The 27367-nt window shown below is 44.2% G+C and overlaps 1 protein-coding gene across 1 annotated transcript in view; it reads right to left on the bottom strand.

The window, feature by feature from the left end:
• LOC144755450 (AMP deaminase 1-like) overlaps nt 1-27367 on the bottom strand; it is a 2827830-nt gene that overhangs the window by 1258309 nt on the left and 1542154 nt on the right. Inside the window, exon 7 of the mRNA XM_078644388.1 lies at nt 7471-7662. Coding sequence (XP_078500514.1) covers nt 7471-7662 — 192 coding nt within the window. The remainder of the gene's footprint in view (nt 1-7470; nt 7663-27367) is intronic.

Here is a 27367-nt window from a genome sequence, read left to right as displayed (position 1 = left end):
GGCCAAAACTGTAGTTTGGACGACCAGCTGGTGGGTATGGAGGTAAAAAAAAACCAGTCTGGGTTTGAGGCCAGGCAGAAGAATGAAGCAAGTCTCTGCCACAGAGTTAGCATGGTCCTCAAAGGAAAGGGCATTGTCGACCTGTTTGCCAAGGTTTTTTACGATGACTTTTGGCACAGGAGCGGTGCCCAGCTTCAGAGGCCACCACTTGCCGCCCCAAAGATAAAACTCTCTACCTCGTAGGAGGATCTCGGATCTTGAAGTATTGAACTGGACAGTTTGCCTCCTTCCAGACTGGTATGGCGGTCAGGTCCTCCTGAAATATAGCAGCGTCCAGGCTAGGGTCCTTTGTAAAGGATAGTACAAGCTGTGTGTCATTCGCATATGACACCAGAGAGATAAGGCAGAATATAGACATTGACACACAATGGATGGACGGAATGCAGAACAAATCAAAACATTCACCCCCAAGTCAACCATGCCACTCCGACTAAGACCTAGCCATGCAAATCAGTCTTGACCCTGTGCCTCATGGGAACAGTCCAGCATGAACTGCCAAGCCAGGTCCTCCCTGGACCGGAAACAAGCATCCTAGGACCGGTTTTGGGGCTTCACCCCTCGTTAGCCGGGATAGCTTTATTCCAGTGGCACAGTGAGCCTAGGACCTACGTCTGGGCTTACCTGACGCACTTAGGGCGAGAAAGCAAAAGACACACAATTGATGGACGGAATGCAGAACAAATCAAAACATTCACCCCCAGTCAAGAGATCTGGGTTAAATTCATCATTTCTTTGATCACCATGCCACCCCAGTTTAGACCTGGCCATAAGCAAATCAGTCTTGACCATGTGTCTCATAGGAACAGTCCAGCCCGAACTGCCAAGCTAGGTCCTCCCTGGGCAGGAAACAAGCATCCTAGGACTGGTTTTGGGGTTTCACCCCTCTTCAGCCAGGATAGCTTGATTCCAGTTTCACAGTGAGCCCAGGACCCACGTCTGAGCATACCTGGTGCACTTAGGGCAAGAAAGCAAAAGACACACACTTGATGGACGGAATGCAGAACAAATCAAAACATTCCCCCCAGTCAAGAGATCTGGGTTAAATAGACATTGAACAGGGTTGGACTCAGTGCTGACCCCTGAGGAATACCACAGCATAATGAATGTGTCTGAGAGTGGGTGGGAGGGGCAATATCTTGAAAGGACCTATTGGACAGAAAAGATGTAAACCAAGCGAGAACCTTACCGGTGATACAGATCTCCTGCAACCAGAGGAGCTGGATGTTGTGCGAGACCGTATCAAAGGCGACACTAAGATCTAGCAGGATGAGTGCCGACGTTCTACCGTCATCCATAGATGCACTAAGTTGTTCTGTTACTGCCAGTAGGGCTGACTCTGTGCTATGTCTCCGCTGGAAGCCATTTTGCGAGGAATCTAGTATGGAGTGAGATTCCAAATATTGAGTTAGAATGGTATTTTCATGGGATTCCATTATTTTAGCCAAGAAGGGAAGCAGAGAGATCGAACGATAGTTCCCCGGCGTAGAGGCATCTAACAACGGCTTCTTTAGTAATGGAATTACTTTAGCATCTTTCAGGGATTGCGGGGACTCTGCTGATGATAGGCAGAGGTGGATGAGTTCCAGACAGCTGAGAAGAAGGCAGTCTTGGAATTTAACAAAGAGTTTCGGTTTAAGGGGGTATTGTGGAAACTCTGATTTTATCTTGGTGAACAAAGCCTTGAGGCCATCAGCCGTGATTGATGGGAAGTCAGGGAGGGAATGAATCTCACTACCAGTGAAATCTACCCTCATTCGGAATATGGCATCGTTCTTCAGATGGAAGCTATCGTAGATGCCCACCACTCGATAAAATAGGCTTCACATTGGGCATTAGAAGTGATAGTGTTTTCAGATGCCAGCGGAGAAGGTATTTTTAGAGGGGTTATTGCTGTTGTTGATTTTGTTGGCAAAATATGCGGCACAAGTGTCCATCCATTTATGATAGGCTTTCCTAGCTGTTTTATATTCAAGTTTAGCAATGGAACTATTAGCGAGTCTCCAAGTTTGTTCTAATACTTTACAGGTTTTCCTAGCTATTGTGAGTGCCTCATCAAACCATACATAAGATCGAGCTTTCTTACAATAAATCCATTTGGCCGGGATGCACTTGTCTAAGGCATGATCAATTCACTTCCCGAAACAGTCGATTGACGTCTCGACATCTGTGAGCAGGGCCGGTTGAGTAATGGCAAGAGTGTCTCTGAAGGTGGAGTGATCTAGGTCCTGCTAGGGGCGTTTGTATCTCAAATTTGGGCCTACTGGATGGAGCGAAAAGAGAACAAGATTGTGGTTGATCCACATTCTAGGTTGAGATGTTGGAACCTCTGTAAGCGGAATATTGGACAGTAAAGGGTCAAGAAGGATTTTTGTCCCTGTGTAGGCCCTGAAACCACTTGGAGTAGTTGGCAGGCTGACATGTCGCAGGAATTGCAAATGTCCGGGTCATTGTCAGACTCCAAATGAAGATTCAAATCGCCAATAATGGTGAAGTTGGCTAGTTTAAGTGCTATGGTGCTACCCACATTGGCTACTGCTTCTCTGAAAGGTTTGGACAGCCCCAACGGGCGATAAATCAACAGTCCAGAGAACGTTGTCCATTAAGGCAGTTCTAAAAATGGTGCTTTTGCAGTCCTGAATGGTTTCCTGGTTGCTACAAGTATAGTTATCTTTATAAACTACTACAATGCTGCCACCTCTCCCCGTCCCTCTAGTCACACTCCTCATGGTAAAGCCTGGGGACAGGGCCAGGGCGGGGATGGCAACTGAGTCTTGAGAGAGCCAAGATTCAGTCAGGAATAGGACATGCAGAGAGTGTTCAGACAGTAAGTCAAATACTTCAGCATGGTGCTTGACTAGCGATCAGCAATTTATGCTGCCAACTAGCACCTCCACCAATGTGAATGTAACTCTTTGTGCCGGATTGAAAAAGGTAACCCTTCAGTGGGACTAACCTGGTTCCTGTATCGAATCCATGCTCCAACATTGTGAGCTTTAACATGTGACTTTCCCTCAGTCGCTTTCTGCTTCATGGAGCTAACTTCACTGACAATTTATAAATTAATATTATCGGTTCTACTGAATACATTTTGTTTGTTTTGGTGTTCCTATATTTATTAAAATCTACTCAGTGGTACTAAATTGGTCTGGGATTTTTCTTGTCTTGAGTTTTCATGTTATCACTATTTGTTTGAGGCATAAATACTTTACAGATTGCCTCTAAGGTAAGCCTGACTACTTTTGCGCCAAGTTACCAGAGGGTTAAGCACAGGTTAATTTAGTGACGTTTGTGGTTCACCCTGTCCAGGACTGTGTTAATCATTAGAGTAGGGCTTCCAGTCCTCTCAACTAAAAACGCAATTTCTTATACGTGGGTACTGCTAAGTCATCTGAGCCCACAAATTATAAAAATGGGGTAATATACATCTGAACTTTGTCTCTACCAAGACAGAGCTCAAATAAAGGAGAAGAGAGAGAGAAAGAGGGGGGATGGTAACATTGACCCTGAGTGCAGTTGCCCCCTGTCAGTGAAGTATTTGTATCTGATGCCTGTCTTGGCATCCTGTCTATCATGTATACTGAGTCCATTAAAGGACTTCTCTTAAACAAAGTAAAACACTGGGTTGGACAATCTGTTATCGCACTGCCGGGTGTTTGTTGAGTTCTGAGCTAGTAGCACCCCCACAACCTCCATGAGAAGCCTGTGATTGCTCGTTGTCACTGTCACTGTCACTGTGAACCAAGCACTAAAGGGATTTTGTTGACCCACTTTTTAGAGCTATTATCACATGTACCCAAGAATATCAGAGGCAAATGATCCCCAGACCCCATGGCTGAGCACAGTATTCCCTTCTTGTTCTGTGGCTCCCCTAAATGGATTGTGGGAGAATTTTAATTACTTCTTTGTACTTGGGGCATAGCCAAGCCACAGACCAAGATGGCCGTGTGGCTCTGAAGCTCCACCAGGCTGTCCCGGTAAGCAGTCTGTCTCCTGCCGATGCAGCAGAAACTGAATATTAAGCAACTCTAACAATCCTTTACATGGCGGTGATTGTCTTACTGCCCAAGCCTGACAAAGACCCTTTGCTCTGCGGGTCTTATCTGCCAATTTCATTATTAAATTAAGATTACAATATCTTGGAAAAAATTATCGACTTGCAGCTCGCTTTATTAATGGACAAAATAATCTCCCCGGTCCAATCTGGATTCCTGCCCCACAGATCTACTTCCTTGATTCTAAGAACGCTGTTTGACGTCATTCATAGAATTAACCTAGAAATTCCAGCCGCAGCAGTCATGTTGGACACAGAGAAAACATTTGACTCCCTGTAATGGCCCTTTCTGCTCTCGGTAATGCGCAGGCTAGGTATGCCTAGGGGGTTCATTGACCTTACAGCCCTTTTATACAGTGACCCTATGGCCAGGATACACTAATGGCACCCTATCCCGCTCCGTCACTCTGTCACGAGGCACCTGGCAGGATTGCCCTTTATCACCATTACTATTTATACTTGCGATGGATCCCCTGGTCTAGCAGTTCCAGGAATGCCATCTGCAGAGAGGTCTCCAGTTTAACACTAGAACCTCTTCTTGTTTCATTATACGCAGTCGACATCATTCTTTATTTTTCGGGACCCGCAGAAAAATCTGGACCTGCTGATTATCGAGATTATCCGAGTTGGCCGCTTCTCTGGTCTCGGTAGAAATTGGCACAAAGTCTGTGATATTTCCCCTTACCACAAGTACATTAAGATGGGACTGCGAGTTCCCGCTCGCTTGGAGCAAAGACTCAGTTAAACACCTGGGAATACATATCCACTTAGATACCTCCTAAAAAATCCAATTAAATTATGGTCAGGCTGTTGAAAATGCTTGAATCACAGGTGGTCAAATAGCTGCGGCTGCCGCTTTCAATTGCAAGAAGAATCACATTGATCAAGATGATTGTTCTCCCCAAATTCCTTTATCTGTTCAATAATATCCCCATCCCGCTAAAAAATCATTTTTTCAAGACATAGCGAACCCATCTCATTCAACTGACTTGGGGGGGGGGGGGAGGTGCAGACGACCCAGGGTCAGATGGGAGGTGATGATACTGCCTTATCACCGAGGGGGACTCGGTATCCCTAATCTTGAGCTATGCTATTTGGTCGGTCGTGCAGTGCAGCTGTGCGCACTCCTGGTTCCATCCAGATGCCAGGATTCCGTACTTGCGGCCAGAGGCGGACCTAATTTCCCCCGACACCCTTAACACCATGCCTCCTTTGGGCTTCCCCCGAGATCCAAACAACATTCAAATGGTCTCTACCACTAGCTGGGCTTGGCTGAAACTGATTGGAATTATGGGTTCCTCGGTGCTATATTCTCCTGGGCTGCCAATCCCCAACAACCGGGGAGAAGATTGTACAACATACACTTGCTAAATACGACATTCATAAAATAGGGTATCTGTACAAGGGAGGACAGGTCTTTTCCATTTCAGAAGGGGACAAGTTTAGTGAAGCCACTTTCATGGACAAATTCATACTTAACCGCACGTGCTCCGCTATGAGGGTAATTATGCCCGTATTCCTTTTGGAACCTGAAGCGTTCATTCCTCTCTCTGCAGTTTTAGACAGTACTGGGGGGGAACATTTAGGGCCAGATTCATCAAGCGAAATGCGCTCGCAAAAGGGCCAGATTCTGAGAATCTGGCCCTTTGCGAGTGCAATTTTTGCATTTGGGATTCATCATCCCAAATGCACAAATCGCTAATAAAGAATTTGCTAATATGCGAGGATTAGCATTTAAGGAATCTCTATTAGAGATTCCTTAAATGCTATTCATGAAACATTTAAAAATTGCGAATTCGCAATTTAGGACCGCTATTTACCACGAAGTCAAACCTCGTGGTAAATAGCGAAAACTTAGAAAAATGCATTTCAATGCATTTTTCTAAGTTGCATGTTACACACACACATGTCCTTTGGACGTGTGTGCACAACATCAGTGTGAATTCACATTTCAGGGGTGCTACAGGGTGTCCTTTGGACACCCCTGCACCCTTGAAATCGCATCCTTATTTGCGATTAGCAAATTGCTAATCGCAAATAAGGAATAACTCCCCATGCATTCCTATGGGCCTGTAGGCCCATAGGAATGCATGGGGAGTTATTCCTTATTTCGATTAGCAATTTGCTAATCGCAAATAAGGAACATGTAGGAATCGCAATATTTTTTGCAATTCCTGCATCAATCCCGTTTTGCAAGTCCTTAATAGCGATTCCTTATGAATCGCTATTAAAGACTCGCAAAACGGGTCTTTGATGAATCTGGCAGTTAACCTCCAAACTCTACAGGGCATGTGGGGGCATAATCACAATCGACGACACAAACATATACGCCTCCTGGGAAGCAGACTTGGGACATCCTACCCTAGATGACCAATGGGCTTTTTGTTGCAGTCAGACACAAAGAGATATCCCTGAACAGTCGACACAAAATGATACACTTTAAATTTCTGCAGAGAATATACATCACCCACTGTTGCTTGAAATGTGGATCCCATACCGCAGACTTCACATACCTCACCTGGAACTGTAGTAGAATTAAGCCCTTCTGGGCAGCAATTTTTCAAACACCAGGGGAAATGACAGAGTTAGACATCACACCCACCACAGAGGTTGCATTGCTGGGCTATGTGGCTGGGGTCCCGAAGGGAGTCCGGAAATTTATTGCCATGGGGTTATTACGTGCCAAGAGAGAAATTGCAATCAAATGGGGACGCAAGGCTGCTCCGACATTAAAGAGCTGGCTGAGCAGCCTTGAATATTGCATCACCAACAGTGATTTGTACTCCACCACGATTCCTAGAACATCTCGTCCTAGGGATATTTAGGGCACTCTCAAAAGTTACACGACACCAAAACGACCACAACCTGCTACACAACTGGAACCAGGGCTTGTGCCAACTGGAGTGGGCTGATCTGTTTTCAGATCATCATTAGGGTACACACTTACACACTGATAACCAGGATTACATGTATGTATTACCGTACTCTCCTCAAAGGGAATGTTAGCCCAGATGGTTCGGAGGACTGGTCGCATAAGAACCGATTTGAATGTCATTTTTAGCCTAATGTTGCTTATTCTTGATATTTATGTGGAGTCGGTGAATTTCTTAGTTTTCTACTGTTTAAACCATATCACTGCAAGATGCACAAGTTATTGCTAACGCATTTTAACGCTAATGAAACTGGTAAATAAAGTTTTTTTTTAACTCTTTGAACTTGTGGGCATAAAAATCCATTGAACGCTGACAGATTGAACAAATACACCTCTTCCATTTTGGTATTATAATAAAAAAAGCATTGAAGAGCATTTTAAACACCATGCAACATTCCCAGACTGTGGTTTTACTGCCAATACTTACAGCATGAACATCAAGAGAATCCACAGTTAGTTCATTAGGCTTCAGATTTAATTTACCGTAGAGCTCCTTCAGTGTTGTTGGAGCCTCTATGGAGCTCACAATTCGGTCTGCCTCATCCTTATATGTATGCTTCATAAAGCTTAACAGATGTCTGGCACTCATACAGGCAGCAGCATGAATATGAGTATCTACCTGGAAAACGAAGAAAAAATATATAACATATGTACACTTATATGTGACAAGAAATAGGCACTGAATCATAGAAAAAGCAGCCATCGAAGAAACTGGCTCAGGCCCTACTGATGATGGATATGAAAGTTTAATAAGATGTAATTTTAAACAAATACTATCAGTGGTAGATGAGGGTACCGGTGCCTGGCTGTCACTTGGCTTTCAGGTTACTTCTACAAAGCCATAAATTAGACTAAACCCTCCTTTTACTCTTTCCTCTTTCTTACAGATTAAGAAAGTGCATAGGTCCAACCCCTCTCGACATACCTTCGACCAGTCGTTGGTCCCTTCAATGGCATTGCAGATCTGGCTCCTATGCTTTGAAGCATCTGCCTCAACCCTCTCCCTCTTGCTCTCTCTCACCTCATTTCTTTTCTCTCTCTCTATGCCACTTCTTTAACTCTTTGAGCCTTTTCTCTCTCTCCCTCTGTGCCTTTTCTTTCACTCTCTCTGCAACGTTGTGTGCCTTTTCTCTCTCTCTCTCTCTCACTCTTTGTGCCTTTTCACTTGCTCTTTTTGCTCCTTTTGCCCTTTCTCTCACTCTGTCTGCAACTGTTTGTGCCTTTTTACTTGTTCTTTGTGCCTTTTCTCTGACTCTTATTGCAACTTTTTGTGCCTTTTTACTTTCTCTTTGTGCATTTTCTTTTACTCTCTGTGCCTGTTGTCTCACCCTTTCTGTGAGTTTTTGTTCCTTTTTACTTGCTCTATGTGCATTTTCTTTCACTCTCTGTGCTTTTTCTCTCACTACTTTTGTGGCATTTTAGTGTGTTTCTCTAACTCTTTTTGTCGTTTCCCCACACACCTTGTAATACTGTTTGTGCCTTGTCTCTTACTCTTTTTTCTATCTTTGAGACCTTTGTGGCGCTCCTTTCTAATCGTTGCCAACTCTTCATCTTCTCTGCACCCCTTTTCTACACTCTCTGGACCCCCTCCCATCTCCCTCTGCTCCTTACCTATTGCTGACACCTCTCTCCTTCACTGACATCAAGCTCCTCCTCAGCCCCACCCCCACCCCCTGCACTTCTCCTCCCTCCTAGGTCCTACTAAATGGTAGCTGAAGCACAAAGGCGGAGCGGATGCACACAGTGGGCATGCTGCCTGCACTCTGAATGAGTACCAAGGGCAAGCTCTTATGTTACCTGCACCACCCATCCTAGAACTCCAGCTAAGAACACCACAACAACAACCATACACACACACACACCTGCAGACACACACACACCCCTCACACACCAATATAATGCATGCTCTTCAACACCCACTCACTCAGCAACCATGCTACGGAGATCTGGGATCTGCTGGACGATACCCCCACTGACCTCCTTTTTGTCATGGAAACATGTCTGACCACAGCTTCAATGCCGGACTTACCTCCACCATTCCTACTGGTTACAACAATACCAGACAAGACTACCTAAACAGGCCCGGAGGAGGAATCACCATTGTCTACAAAGACACCTTCATATGCACCTCCGCCGCTGAAGCTGGAACAAACTACATGGAACACTTTAAATTACAAATCATAGCAAATTTCACCTTGGGTAGACCATAGTCTACAGTCTCCTGAGCCATCTTCACATGCAAAATCATGGACTTCATCGCCCCCTAGTCCCCAACTCCAGTGCTTTCATCCTCCTAAGAAACCTCAATTTCCATCTTGAAGACTGGACAGACCCCACATCAGCTGCCTTTCTTGACAACCTCCTAAACCTGGGACTAATCCAACATGCCACAGAGCCCATCCATGATACCAGGCACATCCTAGACTCCATCTTCACATCTTTCAACAACATCACAATCAATGCACTAAAACCCATCACCTGGAAGTACTACACCATAGTCAGTTTCACAACCGACAAGAATCCCCACAGGGGGCCAATCACACTGACAATGGAACAAACTAACTATAGCTGATTTAATGACCACCCTTCACAAGAACAAACCGGGACCCACTGGCCTCCTAGAATGCACATTGAGAGCTTCATCAAGTAGAATGCGAAATGAGCCAACACTCTGGTCACCATGAAAGAAACCAACACAGCACAAACCTGAACACAATATAGCTCGTACACAGAAGACCTAAGAATGACCAAGCGACCCTGAAAACAACTGGAATGAAATTGTAGAAACAGCGAAGGGGAAGTGGAAAAGACGCTTTTAAAGCTGTCCAGAGAAGGTACCACCAGCTATTCCAAGAAACCAAGAGTAAAGCCCTAGTCAAATAACCTAGCTCCTAAAGCAGCAAAGAAATCTTCACAATAGTCAAAGACTTCACCATAACCACGGCTGCCACTGGCAACAACAATCCTTCACAAGATCTGTGTAACATTCTCCTGAACTTCCTTTGCAGCAAGATCAGAACCATATACAGCAACTTTTCCCACCAACCGAACCCTCAGACCCTCTCCATTAGTCTCCTTGTGACGAACACAGACAACAGAATCACCACATGGGACTCCATCAGCAGACAGCAAACCACAACAATTATGAAGACCATTCACTCAGGGGCCCCGGCGGACCCCTGCTCCCACCACACCTTTGAAAAAGGAGCAGTCCCTATCAGCAAGGCCCTCACCCCCATCTTCAACACCTCCATCAGTACAGTCACCTTCCCAGAACCATGGAAGTCTTCAGCCATCAAAGTCCTCCTAAAGAAACCCTCGGCTGACCTGAGCAGCTCATCAATTTCCGACGGATATCTGTCCTTCTTTTATTACCCAGCAAAGTCTTGCCAAATGTTAATGTTAATGTTAATGTTATTGGAACTTATAGAGGGCTAACTGTTACCCAAAGGTGTCCTGGCGCTATGTGAAGTCCTAACTGAAAACAGCGTTGGTGCGGTATTACCAGGATTAATTCGAGAAAAGCCATGTTTTTAATGCCTTCCAAAAGGCTAGAAGATCAGTAATGCTTCTCAAGTGTAGTGGGAGGGCTTTCCATGCTTTGGCCGCATTGGCAACAAAGCTTCTGCCATCCCAATTTGCTTCGGGGTACCATCACAAATTTTGCATCTGATGACCGCATTGCTCTTTTTGGTGTGTACCAGTGAAATCTTTGAAGGCCAAACATAAAGCCTTGAACTGAGTGCACTTCCTGACTGGCAGCCAGTGAAGTTTTTTTATTTTGTCTGAAATAGATTCAAACTTTAATGTGCCTGTGAGCAGCCTGGTTGTGGCATTCTGCAGGGTCTGTAATTTTTCAATGATCCCTCGTGGATCTTGAGATATAGACTATTGCAATAGTCTAATCTAGACATTATTAACGCGGAAACCACAATTTGTTGCGCATCTTTGGGTAGAAGTGGCATTCTTTTTTTGCAAGATCTGAGAATGTATGATGTCAATGAAGCCACTGTGTTCACCTGATCCCTGAAGCTTAGTTTGTTGTCTATCCACACTGCCAAGTTCTTCACCTTTGTAATCTGGGTGGGAAGCGGGCCCTAAGCCTCCAGCCAGCAATCAGGGATCCAGAAGTTGGGATTGTAGCCGGACAACTCAACCTCCGTTTTAGTGGAGTTGAGTTTTAGGCATTTTTGGGCCATTCCGAAACCATAAGCCGGAAGCCGGGACTTATGCGCTGTATTCTGCACCTTCTGTGTTTTTAATATTTCACTTGTGCTTCGTGCCACTTTTGTTTTTAAAACTGTGTAATCTGTGTAAAATTGATTAAATTGAATTCTGCACTACTGACCTACCTCCCCAGCACCGGTCACTCGGTTTTCACCTCTCCGCCCCATCGCAGCCGATTAGGTGCTGCCTGGGTACCGGACCTGCAGCGCCCACCATCTTGGGTGAGGAGCAGGCAATCAGACTCCACTGAGGAGCAGGCGAGCGGACTAGTGCTCGGACCCTCCCGCCCTCGCAGCCATAAAAACCCCACTTCTCACGGTAACCCTGATTGATAGGGTGTTCGTGATTGTCCTGAGGCGGAAGCCGGGACTTATGCGCTGTATTCTGCACCTTCTGTGTTTTTAATATTTCACTTGTGCTTCGTGCCACTTTTGTTTTCGAAACTGTGTAATCTGTGTAAAATTGATTAAATTGAATTCTGCACTACTGACCTACCTCCTCAGCACCGGCCACTCGGTTTTCACCTCTCCGCCCCATCGCAGCCGATTAGGTGCTGCCTGGGTACTGGACCTGCAGTGCCCACCATTTTGGGTGAGGAGCAGGCAATCAGACTCCACTGAGGAGCAGGCGAGTGGACTAGCGCTCGGACCCTCCCGCCCTCGCAGCCATAAAATGGGACGCCCCTACAGGGAGCGCAGCGGACGGGCGCAGCGGGCGCGCCGACAGCGCGCAGAAGGCGCGCCAAAGGCAAGCCCGTCTGCGCCCGTCCGCGTCAGATCGGGCCGAGTGGCCTCTGGCGCTGTATGTTCCGTCTCTTATCCTGCCATTATTCTCAGAGAACTACAATTTACGCACCTGCCGCTCTCGCCTGAATTAGCTGAACACATCAAATCTGCTGGCATTTTTTCCAGGAGGATCAGCCCCCCTGTCAGCCGTAACCGGGTAACATGTCCCGCGAAAAGCGAGACACTCATCCGTGTGATATATCTCAACACTCGCTCCCTGGTAAAACACCAAGCAGATATATTTATTCTCCTCACTACTGAAAAACCCGACATGTTATTACTCACGGAGACATGGCTTACAGCAGACTCCCACCCTGATATTCTGGCAGCCCTCCCCTCTGAATACTATATCCTCAATGCTAATCGTTCCTCTGGCCGCCCTGGGGGCGGAGTGGCAGCCATTATACGGAACCAATTCAAATTTATCACCACGGTCTCCTTTGCTCTTCCGGAAGTCGAGAACCTGGTCATTAGTCTGGAAACTGGGGCTGGTGCCCTTACATTTATAATCCTATACCGACCCCCGGTACCCATGCCCTCCTTCCCGATCTCCCTGAGCGAACAGATAGCAAACCTCATGATACATCATGCCAGAGTCGCTCTCTTCGGCGACTTTAATTACTGGTACAACGACGCCAAAGCAGGCTCTCATGCTATGGAATTATTCGAAGCCCTCACCAGCCTCAATCTGGTTCAACAAGTCGACACGCCCACCCACATCAAGGGCCACAACCTGGACCATATTTGGACCCATGACTTAACGCTATCCCGCCCTGTCATCTCCCCCTGCATCTGGTCGGACCATCACACAATTGACGCGACCATCACAGTCAAGGGCAAGGTTAAGGCACCCCCCCTGGGAGGTGGGCTATCACAAAAATGGAGTTCCTACGACTCCCAAGGCTTCCTCGCAAACCTGGCCAATACTCGCCCCTCTGCTGACACTGACGCCACTGTTGAGTCAATGGAAGGGGATACCTCCAACTGGCTAACGATGGCCAGTGATCAATTTGCCCCTCTCCCCAAATTCCCTCGCGCTAGACTCAGCAACTCGCACAGATGGTTTTCCAGTGCCCTGAAAGCGCAGAAATTGAAGGTACGCCAGGAAGAGCGTATTTGGCGACGCAAATACTCCGACTCTGATAGAGCGACCTTTGTCGCAGCCTGTAATGATTACAAATGTGTGATCTCTTTATCCAAATCTACACACGTCTCTGACAGAATTCTCTCCGCCCATAATAAATCCAAAGACATTTTCAAAGTCATGAATGAGCTCACCACGGATGACAGAACCCTTCCCACTCAGACCCCAACACAAGAGTCCTGTAATTCTCTGAACTCCTTCTTCATCAGTAAAATAGCTGACATCAAGAACTCCATTCCATCTCCCAATCTCGTCAGACCATCGGACGTCCTCCCCACTAACCAACTGTCCTTCACACATCTCCCTGACCTTAACTCAAACTCCCTGGCCAAAATCGCGGCCCGCATATAGTCTGGCTCCCCCAATGACTGTTGCCCTCCCTCCATCCTTCAGGACGTTTGTGTCAACTTACCTGACTGCATACTTCCCCTGCTGAATGCCTCCCTCAGTACTGGCACCATCCCCAGCTCTTTCAAGGAGGCCGTTTTAGTACCTCTGTTGAAAAAACCTGGAACTGACCCTGCCAATCTCTCCAACTATCGCCCCATTTCCCTCCTGCCCTACCTTTCCAAACTTCTCGAGGCCCACGTCACCAACTGCCTCTCCCATTTCATTGAAAGGTCCTGTTACCTTGAACCTAATCAAGCTGGTTTCAGGCCGGCCCACTCCACTGAGGCCGTCATCCTGGCAGTCATGGATGCCCTGAGGGGGAACGCAGACAAGGGAACATCTGAGGCACTTGTACTACTGGATTTGTCGGCAGCCTTCGACACGGTGGACCATAACATTCTTCTTCACCGTGTCGAGCAGGCCGGCATCCAGGGTTCTGCCCTCGAGTGGATTAAGTCCTTCCTCTCGGGCAGAGTGCAAGCTGTCCGTCTGGGTCCCTTCAGGGCAACCAATGTCCCCTCAACCAGCGGAGTCTCCCAGGGCTCCTCTCTCTCTCCCCTGCTATTCAATCTATATCTCCGGCCATTGATTCACTCACTAAAGAGATGGGATATTGTAGTGTTCAATTACGCCGACGACTTACAGATCATTTTTCCCCTTAACTCCCCCGATGCTGTTAACAGTTTTCAAGCCATCATGCTCCACATACAGCAGTGGATGAATCATAATCAACTCAAGCTAAACCCCGGAAAAACAGAGCTTATTTTACCTGGCAATAGCCCTGCATACTGGGGCCCCCAGTTCTGGCCCAAGGAGCTGGGACCCCCTCCTGCCCCAGCTAGCTCGGTTAAGAGTCTTGTGGTGGTCATCGATGCCGAGCTCTCTCTTAAGGCTCAAGTGGGGGCTGTGATTTCTTCCAGCATGTTCCAACTGCGAAAAATCCGCAAAGTCGCCCATCTACTTTCACACGCAGCTCTGGTACAGATTGTAATCTCCCTGGTGCTATCCCGCTTTGACTTCTCGAACTCTCTGTACCATGGACTCCCACAATCACTGCTTCGCCGCCTCCAAATCGTACAAAATCAGGCTGCTAGACTTATTCTCAAAACCCCAAAGTGGCAATCCGCAAAACCACTGCTGCGTAAATTACATTGGTTGCCGATCGAAGAAAGGGCATCCTTTAAGATCGGCTGCTTGGCGTTCAAAGCGCTCCACTGCACCAGCCCGACCTTCCTCAAAACCTTGATTGTGGAGCACCATCCGATGCGTAATCTTCGGTCGGCTCACCTCCATCTGTTGGTCCCTCCAACCATAAAACTCAAAAAGTTCGGCGGCCGTCGGTTCGCCCATCTGGTCCCCAAACTGTGGAACCCTCTCCCCTTACCAGTTAAACTCAGCGGCTCCCTGCTGAACTTCAGGAAACTCCTAAAAACCAGACTCTTCACTCTGACCGGTTAGCTTGTCTCCTTGCAATCTCTACACCCGTCAGCACCAGGAAACTTATGGTGTCAGTGCGCTTTACAAGTTTCACCTAACATAACATAACATAACATACAGTCCTGTAACCTGGATGCAGTGTCCTGGATTACTTCTGGCAGAATAGTCACCACTATTTGTGTGTCATACACGTATGAAGTCAAATTGAAACTGAAGGATTCAATTAAAGGAGCCAATGAGGACACATAAATATTAATAAGTGTCGGGCTTAATGAAGACCCCTGTGGCACTCCACAGGGTAAAGAAAATGGTTCTACTTCCTATTTGTCCAGGGCCACCGTTTGCCTTCTGTCCGAGAGAAAGGATTTACGTAGTTTCCAGGCCCTGTCTTTGACTCCTATCTTGTCCATTCAGTCCATCATCAGAGCATGATGGACCATATCAAACGCTGCAGACAGATTAAGCATGATCAGTACAGCCTTTCCTCCCTGGTCCAGAGTGGTCCTAATCTCTTCTGTGGATTTGAGGAGCGCTGTTATCATACTCTGGCCCTCTCTGAAACCATATTGAGTTGGGTTCAGCACCTGAGATTCTTGCAAAAAGTGGTTGAGTTGAGTGTTCATGTTTCTTTTCTATGATTTTTGCTGGCAGTGGTAATCTGGAAATAGGTCTGAAATTATTTGGATCATTAGTGTCCAAACTAGGTTTTTTCAGTAGGGGCAGAATTGTTGCCTGTTTCCAGTCTCTCGGGAAGTATCTTCTGGATACATTGTGTTGATAATGGAAGTCAATTTTCGTGACACTGGCTCTGCAGCTAGTTTAACTATGCAGATCAGGCAGGGATCATACGGAGAACCTGACTTAACTTTAGCAAGGAGATTGAGAGTGTCTGGTTCTGTTAAAAAGGCAAATTTGTCAAAAATAGGGCATCATTTTTTTCTCTTTTCTGGCCCGTTGTACAGTCAGTCGGTAATTTTGCTGTAGAGTGTGAAAAAGTTAGGAAAATACCATTAACTTTATCGAAGAAGAATTTGGCAACTTTATTACACAATTCTTGGTAAGCTGGGATAGTAGGAGGAGTTGAGACGGCAAGGAAATTTACTACTTTAAAAAGCTCTTTGGACGAGTTTTTGGCTAGTTGAATTTTATTGGTAAAATATTCTTGTTACGTTCTTTGAAGCGGCTGTTTGTAAAGTGCGAGACTTAATTTGTATTCCTGTTTATCCTTATCCTTGTATTCCTTCCTCCAGTTTCTTTCCAGGTGCTTGCAGGCCAATATTAAGTCCCTAAGCTCCTGGGAGTACCAAGGGGAGGAGGGTGGCTGCCTGGTGTTGCGAAGAGGTTTTTTTGGTTGCTAACTTATTCCCTGCGTTTTCTAACCAGTTAGTATAGGATCTGGATGCTTCGTCTAGATCTCTAGGAGTTAGGATAAGAGTAGAGGTTAATAGTTGGTGTAACTCCTCGGCTTCTATCTTATTCCAAGTTTTTTTTCTAAATATCCTGTGGATAATTTCGGAGCCATACGTTGCGGCAGAGTGAGCTCAAACAATACCGCAATATGGTTGGACCATACCAGAGTGCTTGTAAACAGCAACTGTGCATTGTTAGAAAAAATGCCATCTTAGGTGTGACCAGCCTGGTGAGTAACACCTGTCACCAGTTGCTCTAAATTGCTGCCCCTCATCAGGTCCAGTAGGCTGGTGGTGTCTGGATCAGAGAGTGACTCAAGATGAACATTTAAATCTCCTAGAATGGGTAGGAATTAGTACTAATTCCCTTTTCTAGTATGCTGCCTACTTATGTTAAAAATTGTTCTCTCAAGCCTGGGGGCCTATAGATAAGGGTGCCTTTGAAAGCATTATGGTGTGAGAGGTAAAAACAAAACTCTAGCACTTCACATTCATCATTGGTTATGGAATTGAAAGATGCAGTGATAGAGTTGTGATAAATAATTTCTAGTCTCCCCTTCCCTCTGTATCCTATTTAGTGTGTAGCATAGGTAATCTGGAGGTGTGGCTTTAACTAAGTCCGGACCAGAGGCCCTATCCATCCATGATTCTGTAATGACTGCAATAATTATCTTTTCATCCTCTATGAAAGAGGCACATTCAGTGCTGTGTATGACCAGAGATCTAGAGTTAACAAGAGCACACTTTCTAACTGTATGGTCAGCGTCCTTTCCCATTGTGGTTTTCTGGTGTATTAAGGCAGATATAGGTTGAAGCAATAGTTCTGGTAATTTAGTATTGCATCCTGGACAGGTCGTTTGTGTTTGCAGGGGTATAGAATCAAATTGAAGGCCACAGCAAGTTTGGGTGGGGTAATATTTTTAAGGTGTTTCAATAATTCACTCAAGTACTGTAAGATTTTAACAGTACCTGATGAAAATTGTGCAGGGGGGTTGGTGCTGAGCATGGAACGAGCACGGACGGGCACATATGGGCTTGCCTTTGGCGCGCCTGGGGCACGCTGGCGGCATGCCCGCTGAGCGCGTCCACCGCGCTTTCATGCCAGCAGCAGTTTAAATGTTGTCAGGGACATGACAGCCTAGCCCGCTGACCTGCAATCCACCAATATGTCTGCCTAAGTACCAGAAGTCCCGCAATAACACTGCAGAGGACTTCACGCCAAGACACACAATGACTGGTAAGTGCAAAGTACAAACGCGCAAATAATTAAAACCAATAAAAAAACAGTTCTAAAAATATGCAGCATATAACGAAGACTATGTGCAAAAGCAATAGAAGGAAACGAAGTGTTGATCTCTCCTGGCTTAGGCCTCAGGTGGACTCCACAGCCCGGGTTCGTGCCAGCGGCAGTTTAAATATTGTCAGGGGCATAAAAGCCTAGCCTGCTGACCTGCAAGCCACCAATATGTCTGCCCAAGTACCGGAAGTCCCGCAATAACACTGCGGAGGACTTCTTGCCGAGACACACAATGGCTGGTAAGTACAAAGTACAAATGCGCAAATAATTAAAACCAATAAAAAACAGTTCTAAAAATATGCAGCTTATAACGGAGACTATGTGCAAAAGCAATAGTCGGAAACAAAAGTGTTGGTCTCTCCCGGCTCAAGCCTCAGGAGGACTCCACAGCGCGCGTTCGCGTCAGCTGCAGTTTAAATATTGTCAGGGGCATGAAAGCCTAGCCCGCTGACCTGCAAGCCACCAATAGGTCTTCCCATGTACCGGAAGTCCTGCAATAACACTGCAGAGGACTGCACGCCGAGACACACAATGACTGGTAAGTGCAAAGTACAAATGCGCAAATAATTAAAACCAATAAAAAAGAGTTCTGAAAATATGCAGCATATAACGAAGACTATGTGCAATAGCAATAGTAGGAAACGAAGTGTTGATCTCTCCTGGCTCAAGCCTCAGGAGGACTCCACAGCCCGGGTTCGTGCCAGCGGCAGTTTAAATATTGTCAGGGGCATGAAAGCCTACCCCACTGACCTGCAAGCCACCAATATGTCTGCCCAAGTACCAGAAGTCCTGCAATAACACTGCGGACGACTTCTTGCTGAGACACACAATGTCTGGTAAGTGCAAAGTACAAATGCGCAAATAATTAAAACCAATTAAAAACAGTTCTAAAAATATGCAGCTTATATTGGAGACTATGTGCAAAAGCAATAGTAGGAAACGAAGTGTTGGTCTCTCCCGGCTCAAGCCTCAGGAGGACTCCACAGCGCGCGTTCGAGTAAGCTGAAGTTTAAATATTGTCAGGGGCATGAAAGCCTAGCCCGCTGACCTGCAATCCACCAATATGTCTGCCCTTGTACCGGAAGCCCGCAATAACACTGCGGAGGACTTCACGACGAGACACACAATGGCTGGTAAGTGCAAAGTACTAATGCGCAAATAAATAAAACCAATAAAAAACTGTTCTAAATATATGCAGCATATAACGAAGACTATGTGCAAAAGCAATAGTAGGAAACAAAGCTTTGGTCTCTCCCAGATCAAGCTTTAGGAGGACTCCATGCCATCAACTAGCACCTTCCAGTTCTCTTCGCCAAACACCAGCATCTCGATGCCCCACAATCAGAATTTATACCCAACCACAGCAAATAGACCGCCCTTATAGCCGTAACAGATGACATCCACATAATCTTCAACATGGGGGAAACTGCAGCCATCACACTTCTAGACCTATCAGCAGCCTTTGACACTGCTTCCCTTTCTAATCTGATGAATCGATGTAGCAGGCAAAAAGGGACGCAGTGTCGAATGGATCTGCTCCTTCCTTACTGAAAGAACTCGAACTGACAATATGCCCTCTCTGAAGCTCACTATCCCTCGTCCAGCCCAACACCTTTCAACATCTACATGACTCAGCTGGCCGATGTCATGGTAGCTCACAACATAAATATCCTCACTTACGTTGATGACATGCAACTGATAATGCCCCTCTCCGACAAAACACCCAGGACCAAGAAGATGTTCACCACATGCATGTCAAACATGGCCACCTGGATGAAATCCAATCAGCTCAAACTGAACTCGGACATTTGTTCCATGTAGTAGTTTTTGGGAAAATATGCCTCACTATGGGACTTTACCTGGTTGCCAACAGAACTTGGACACTCTACCCATGCCTTGCTCACAACTGAGAAACCTTTGAATCATCATAGACAACTTTATATGACCTCCCAGGTCAACACTGTGGTCTTGTTCTGCTTCATCACCCTAAGGATACTAAAGAAAATCTTCACGGGACTGCCAGACAACACCAGGAAAACAATCACCCAAGCCCTCATTGGGAGCAGGCTAGACTATAGGAACACCCTGTACACAGGGATAACCAACCAGCTCACAAGAAGTCTGCAGACTGTACATGATGGAGCAGCTAGACTAGACCTCAACCTCCCACACTGACCCTTCATCACACTACACTTCAGGAAACTTCACTGTTTCCAGATACACAAGTGTACACACTTCAAACTCCTCATCCACACCTACAAAGTCCTCCACAACACAGGCCCTGCCTACCTAAATAGCCACATTCACTTCCATCAACTTTCCAGACACCTCTGCACTGCTGGACTCTCACTCGCATACACCCCCACTCGCTCAAAAGCAGAGCAGGGGGATGTGCCTTCTCGCACTTGGCACCTAATGCCTGGAGTGACACCACACAATCCCACAACACATCAAATCCTCCTCCTCTCTTCTTGCTTGAGTAAGCCTACATGGCTTGACCTCTCAAATCTGCTACAGAGCACCTGGATACCTTAATATAATTCGCATACTATATTAACACCAATAACATACTGTAACATTACAGTGCAGGTTACTATAACACCCCTCAACACATCCTTGTATAGCATTGATTTGTGAGTGTTTGCTGTTCACAGTGAAGAGTGAAGATGCCTGTAGGAAGGAGAAGTGTAATAGATTTCTACTGTGTTTTGAGTGGATTTGGTACATGGTACAAGCAGCATACGAGAGTCCACAGATCATCATTTGCTGTTGGTGGCCAAGAACCTCATAGTTTGAAGGGTCTCCATGGCAGCGTACACTTTATTCTGCTTTAGATGACAGTTCTGCTGTTGTCACTCAGACTGCAAGGGTAGATTCTCTTGTTGGGAAATGTGAACACTCAGAGACTCAGAGGGTCTTGAGTTCACACATATATGTTTTTACTAAAGAAGTGATGCTTTTCATTTCCACTCCCATGCTGAGTCTCTGTTTTAAATCTTACCCATGTGCCATTAGTACACTCTTTTACTTACACAGTGTTTGCCTCACACCATGACTCTGTGCAAAAGAATGAAATGAAGACAGATGCCTGTATGGTGTTGCAACCCTTATATGTGGTCTTTTAGCATGAGGACCATGAGATGGGTTCCTTGTGATGTTAATGTATCATGATAACTCTATCATTATATATATATATATATATACACACACACATTTTATATATATATACACACACTATATATATATATATATATATATATATATATATATATATATATATATATATATATATATATATATATCCGCTTCGTTTCAATTTTGCAATTAAGCAAGGCCACGCACTCAGGTAAATGCAGTCACAGAGGTTTTATTTTCAGATAACGCTACGCGTTTCGACACCCCCCGGTGTCTTGATCACACGATGACCTCTCCCCTGTGGCCAGCCCATTATATACACGTCACATAATGAATTCTAGTAAACATCAACAAGGATACTAGTGCCTGTGTCAGTTAAGGAAAAATCAATCGGCCATTTTAAACTAGTCAATTTACCTAGTTACGAACAGTGCATTAAATTGGCCTAATGAAAGTCTCTTTTGATTATTACATTGTAAAATTTGAGCTGTAAATCATAATTAAATCAATTATATAATCATTACAATTCCTACCAAACAAGGATCTCTATATTAATAAAAGAGAAACAAAAAACTGACAATTGCCCTCCTTGTACTCCACAAGTTCTACTGTATCTCACAATATCAGTGAAAACAGATCTGCGGTCTAGTGCCGGATCTAACTGTAATGTTATGGTACATTTATACATAACAACCATATTCTTCACATTATGTCATCCATAATTTTAGTGACATATACCTAATGAATTTGATGTACAACAAAGTATTAACCATCTGAGAATTCCCATATATTGAGTTCAATTACATTGATACATGTAATTTTGACCAAAGATTTAACAAAAAGCGAACCAGTACTGTCTAGTGCCTTTAACTAAACTGCAAGAGTTCTATTATATCTCTCAACTTGAGGTAGCCATTGTATACGGTCTAGTGCCAACCAACAATAATATCCTGGTTCCTCTATGCCTGACACACATATCTTCACAGTATGTATCACGTAAGGTTAACTGACATCCTGAAATGTACATTTTATAAATTTTATGAATGAACAATCATGTATAAGATAGCTGGTAAACTAAGAGGGGAGGCAGTGCCCAAACTTATTGTGATTAAAGTCTTATCTTAATGTGAATTAAGTGAATTCCTCCGTCCCATTGGAGATAGGTGGGGCCAAACACGGATTTCCAAAATACTTTTTTCTATATTGTCTTCCCCCTTCCTTATCTCCAAAAAGAAATGTATAACAAAAACAATAATTAAAACAGGATTAAAAAAGTACACTGAAAGTATACTACACACATGTACACAGATTGCAGGATTGTCAATCATTAGAATATCTGGTGGAAACCCACTTTCTCCTTTGCTTATATACATTGAAACCTAAGTATGCGATAATACAACACTATTCTGTATAGAGATGAGTTGCCAGCTCTTCATCCATATTGTGGCCACCCGGGAATCTGGTCTCTAAGATCATAATCCACCTAGATTCCCTCTTTCTAAGAGCCAGTTCCCTATTGCCTCCCCTTTTACCTATATTGACCTGTTCCACTGCATAATACCGCAGTAAGGAATTATTAGATTGGTGGAACTCCTGGAAATGCCTGGCAATAGGATATTTAGTGTCTACATTAGTTATGGCTCTGAGATGTTCCTGTACACGTTTTTTTGCCTTGCAGGTAGTACTCCCTACATATTTGATTTTACACGGGCATTCTAAAACGTACACCACGTAATTAGTGTTGCATGTCAGGAATTGTTTGATTTTTTTGTGTTCCTGAGTACCTGGGATTTCAATGTCTTTAACCATGAAACTGGCTGTGCATGCTCGACAATGTCCACAAGGGTAAAAACCCTTGAGACCCTGAATATGCTGCTTCTTAGTCTCTGCGATGTCTCCTTTGACCAGGATGTCCCTCAGGTTCTTACCCCTTTTATAAGTAATCTGGGGTCTTTCTGATATTTTAGGGCCTATGATGTTATCAGCCTTGAGGATTTTCCAATTGTCTGCAATAATTTTGCGTACTTTATTGGAATCCTGATGAAACGTAGTAATGATCCTCGTACTCTCTGATATGGGGTCAGCTCTAGGTTTAGGTGCTAAGGTTTCAGATCTACTGATTTCTCCAATTTTGGCAACTGCCTTTGCCAGGACCCATTCCGGGTAACCACGTTCTCTGAACCTAGTTAACATTGTCTCTTGTTCAGTAAGAAAACCCTCTGTGTTGCTAAGGTTCCTTTTTGCCCTCAAGAGATCCCCATAAGGTATACTCCATTTCAAGGGATCTGGGTGAGCACTGAGGGCATGTAGTAAACTGTTCCCTGAGGTTGATTTTCTATGAAGTTTAGAAACAAGATGGCCATGGCTCACTTCAATAGTTGTATCAAGAAATTCAACACAATTCTTACTGATGTTAGATGTCAGACTTATGTTATAGCTATTTGAATTCAGTTTATTAATGAATTCCTCTGCCTCTTTTTCAGTTCCTAACCAGATGATAAAAAGATCATCTATATATCTGATCCAAAACTGAACTTTGGCAAAGTCTGCTGTCAAGTTTATGTCCTTCCTAATTTCTTCTTCCCATTTGCCTAAGAATAAATTAGCAAAATTGGGCGAAAAAGCTGATCCCATAGGGGCCCCACGAATTTGTTTAAAGAGAGACCCGTCAAACATGAAGATGTTATTTCTGAGACATAATTTCATCATGTCTACGAGCATGCTAGTATGTTCACTAAAGCCTATTTCTCTCTGTTTTAAAAAATGGTAACAGGCCTCCATGCCCTGGACATGGTCAATTATGGTGTAAAGAGCATTTACAGCCATAGTAATGAGCAATGCCCCTTCCACCCATTGGATGTTCTCGATCTTATTGAGAAAATCCACGGTGTCTCTAGTGTAGGAAGGGAGTAAGCATATATATTCTCTTAGGAAGTGATCAATGTAAACCGAAAGGTTCTCATTGACACCACCTATAGACGAGATAATAGGTCTCCCTGGTGGTTCTCTAAGGTTTTTATGGACCTTAGGAAGAAGGTAGAAAATGGGCATCTTAGGGTACTCGTTTTTGAGGAAGCAATACTCTTCATCAAGGACTTCTCTCCTGGCAAGAGTATTGCTTCCTCAAAAAATAGTACCCTAAGATGCCCATTTTCTACCTTCTTCCTAAGGTCCATAAAAACCTTAGAGAACCACCAGGGAGACCTATTATCTTGTCTATATGTGGTGTCAATGAGAACCTTTCGGTTTACATTGATCACTTCCTAAGAGAATATGTATGCTTACTCCCTTCCTACACTAGAGACACCATGGATTTTCTCAATAAGATCGAGATCATCCAATGGGTGGAAGGGGCATTGCTCATTACTATGGATGTAAATGCTCTTTACACCATAATTGACCATGTCCAGGGCATGGAAGCCTGTTACCATTTTTTAAAACAGAGAGAAATAGGCTTTAGTGAACATACTAGCATGCTCGTAGACATGATGAAATTATGTCTCAGAAATAACATCTTCATGTTTGACGGGTCTCTCTTTAAACAAATTCGGGGGGCCCCTATGGGATCAGCTTTTTCGCCCAATTTTGCTAATTTATTTTTAGGCAAATGGGAAGAAGAAATTAGGAAGGACATAAACTTGACAGCAGACTTTGCCAAAGTTCAGTTTTGGATCAGATATATAGATGATCTTTTTATCATCTGGTTAGGAACTGAAAAAGAGGCAGAGGAATTCATTAATAAACTGAATTCAAATAGCTATAACATAAGTCTGACATCTAACATCAGTAAGAATTGTGTTGAATTTCTTGATACAACTATTGAAGTGAGCAATGGCCATCTTGTTTCTAAACTTCATGGAAAATCAACCTCAGGGAACAGTTTACTACATGCCCTCAGTGCTCACCCAGATCCCTTGAAATGGAGAATACCTTATGGGGAGCTCTTGAGGGCAAAAAGGAACTGTAGCAACACAGAGGGTTTTCTTACTGAACAAGAGACAATGTTAACTAGGTTCAGAGAACGTGGTTACCCGGAATGGGTCCTTGCAAAGGCAGTTGCCAAAATTGGAGAAATCAGTAGATCTGAAACCTTAGCACCTAAACCTAGAACTGACCCCATATCAGAGAGTACGAGGATCATTACTACGTTTCATCAGGATTCCAATAAAGTACGCAAAATTATTGCAGACAATTGGAAAATCCTCAAGGCTTATAACATCATAGGCCCTAAAATATCAGAAAAATCCCAGATTACTTATAAAAGGGGTAAAAACCTGAGGGACATCCTGGTCAAAGGAGACATCACAGAGACTAAGAAGCAGCATATTCAGGGTCTCAAGGGTTTTTACCCTTGTGGACATTGTCGAGCATGCACAGCCAGTTTCATGGTTAAAGACATTGAAATCCCAGGTACTCAGGAACACAAAAAAATAAACAATTCCTGACATGCAACACTAATTACATGGTGTACGTTTTAGAATGCCCGTGTAAAATCAAATATGTAGGGAGTACTACCTGCATGGCAAAAAAACGTGTACAGGAACATCTCAGAGCCATAACTAATGTAGACACTAAATATCCTATTGCCAGGCATTTCCAGGAGTTCCACCAATCTAATAATTCCGTACTGCGGTATTATGCATTGGAACAGGTCAATCTAGGTAAAAGGGGAGGCGATAGGGAACTGGCTCTTAGAAAGAGGGAAGCTAGGTGGATTATGATCTTAGAGACCAGATTCCCGGGTGGCCACAATATGGATGAAGAGCTGGCAACTCATCTCTATACAGAATAGTGTTGTATTATCGCATACTTAGGTTTCAATGTATATAAGCAAAGGAGAAAGTGGGTTTCCACCAGATATTCTAATGATTGACAATCCTGCAATCTGTGTACATGTGTGTAGTATACTTTCAGTGTACTTTTTTAATCCTGTTTTAATTATTGTTTTTGTTATACATTTCTTTTTGGAGATAAGGAAGGGGGAAGACAATATAGAAAAAAGTATTTTGGAAATCCGTGTTTGGCTCCACCTATCTCCAATGGGACGGAGGAATTCACTTAATTCACATTAAGATAAGACTTTAATCACAATAAGTTTGGGCACTGCCTCCCCTCTTAGTTTACCAGCTATCTTATACATGATTGTTCATTCATAAAATTTATAAAATGTACATTTCAGGATGTCAGTTAACCTTACGTGATACATACTGTGAAGATGTGTGTGTCAGGCATAGAGGAACCATCATATTATTGTTGGTTGGCACTAGACCGTATACAATGGCTACCTCAAGTTGAGAGATATAATAGAACTCTTGCAGTTTAGTTAAAGGCACTAGACCGTACTGGTTCCCTTTTTGTTAAATCTTTGGTCAAAATTACATGTATCAATGTAATTGAACTCAATATATGGGAATTCTCAGATGGTTAATACTTTGTTATTCATCAAATTCATTAGGTATATGTCACTAAAATTATGGATGACATAATGTGAAGAATATGGTTGTTATGTATAAATGTACCATAACATTACAGTTAGATCCGGCACTAGACCGTAGATCTGTTTTCACTGATATTGTGAGATACAGTAGAACTTGTGGAGTACAAGGAGGGCAATTGTCCGTTTTTTGTTTCTCTTTTATTAATATAGAGATCCTTGTTTGGTAGGAATTGTAATGATTATATAATTGATTTAATTATTATGATTTACAGCTCAAATTTTACAATGTATTAATCAAAAGAGACTTTCCTTAGGCCAATTTAATGCACTGTTCGTAACTAGATAAATTGACTAGTTTAAAATGGCCGATTGATTTTTCCTTAACTGACACAGGCACTAGTATCCTTGTTGATGTTTACTAGAATCAATTATGTGACGTGTATACAATGCGCTGGCCACAGGGGAGAGGTCATCGTGTGATCAAGACACCGGGGGATGTCGAAACGCGTAGCTTTATCTGAAAATAAAAACTCTGTGACTGCATTTACCTGAGTGCGTGGCCTTGCTTAATTGCAAAATTGAAACGAAGCGGATTGAAACTTACTCGGCTTTGGGTTTGCCGATTCGCCACGCCACCTGACCACGGGAGGAGGTACCCGGAAGGACCCTGTTTGTTTGTTATATATATATATATATATATATATATATATATATATGTCTCCAAAGCAAACCTCCCTCGTGAAAGAAGAAGCAGGAGCCCGGGGGGACAGGTAGGAAAGGCTTTATTCTCCAAGTTACAGCTCCAGCGGCGGCGAATGCATTTCAGCTAACGCCTTCCTCAGCGAATATATATATCCAAGAACAATGGGGTCCTGAAAACCAGAGCGCTCAGCAGCGGGTGCAAGCTCCGGACCGAACCCTTGGCCAAACAATCAATTGGAACTGGACCACTTGTAACCTACCACAAAGCGAAATCCTTAAAAGACAATTTGGTGAAGAGTCACTTTCAGACTGAAGTAAAACAAACATGGCTTACACAGCAACAAATGGGATTTAGAAAATG

This window comes from Lissotriton helveticus, chromosome 5_1 (genome assembly GCF_964261635.1).
Source record: "Lissotriton helveticus chromosome 5_1, aLisHel1.1, whole genome shotgun sequence".
Classification (NCBI taxonomy): domain Eukaryota; kingdom Metazoa; phylum Chordata; class Amphibia; order Caudata; family Salamandridae; genus Lissotriton; species Lissotriton helveticus.
Note: the sequence above shows the minus strand (reverse complement) of the source record. Positions and strands in the feature narration are given on the sequence as shown.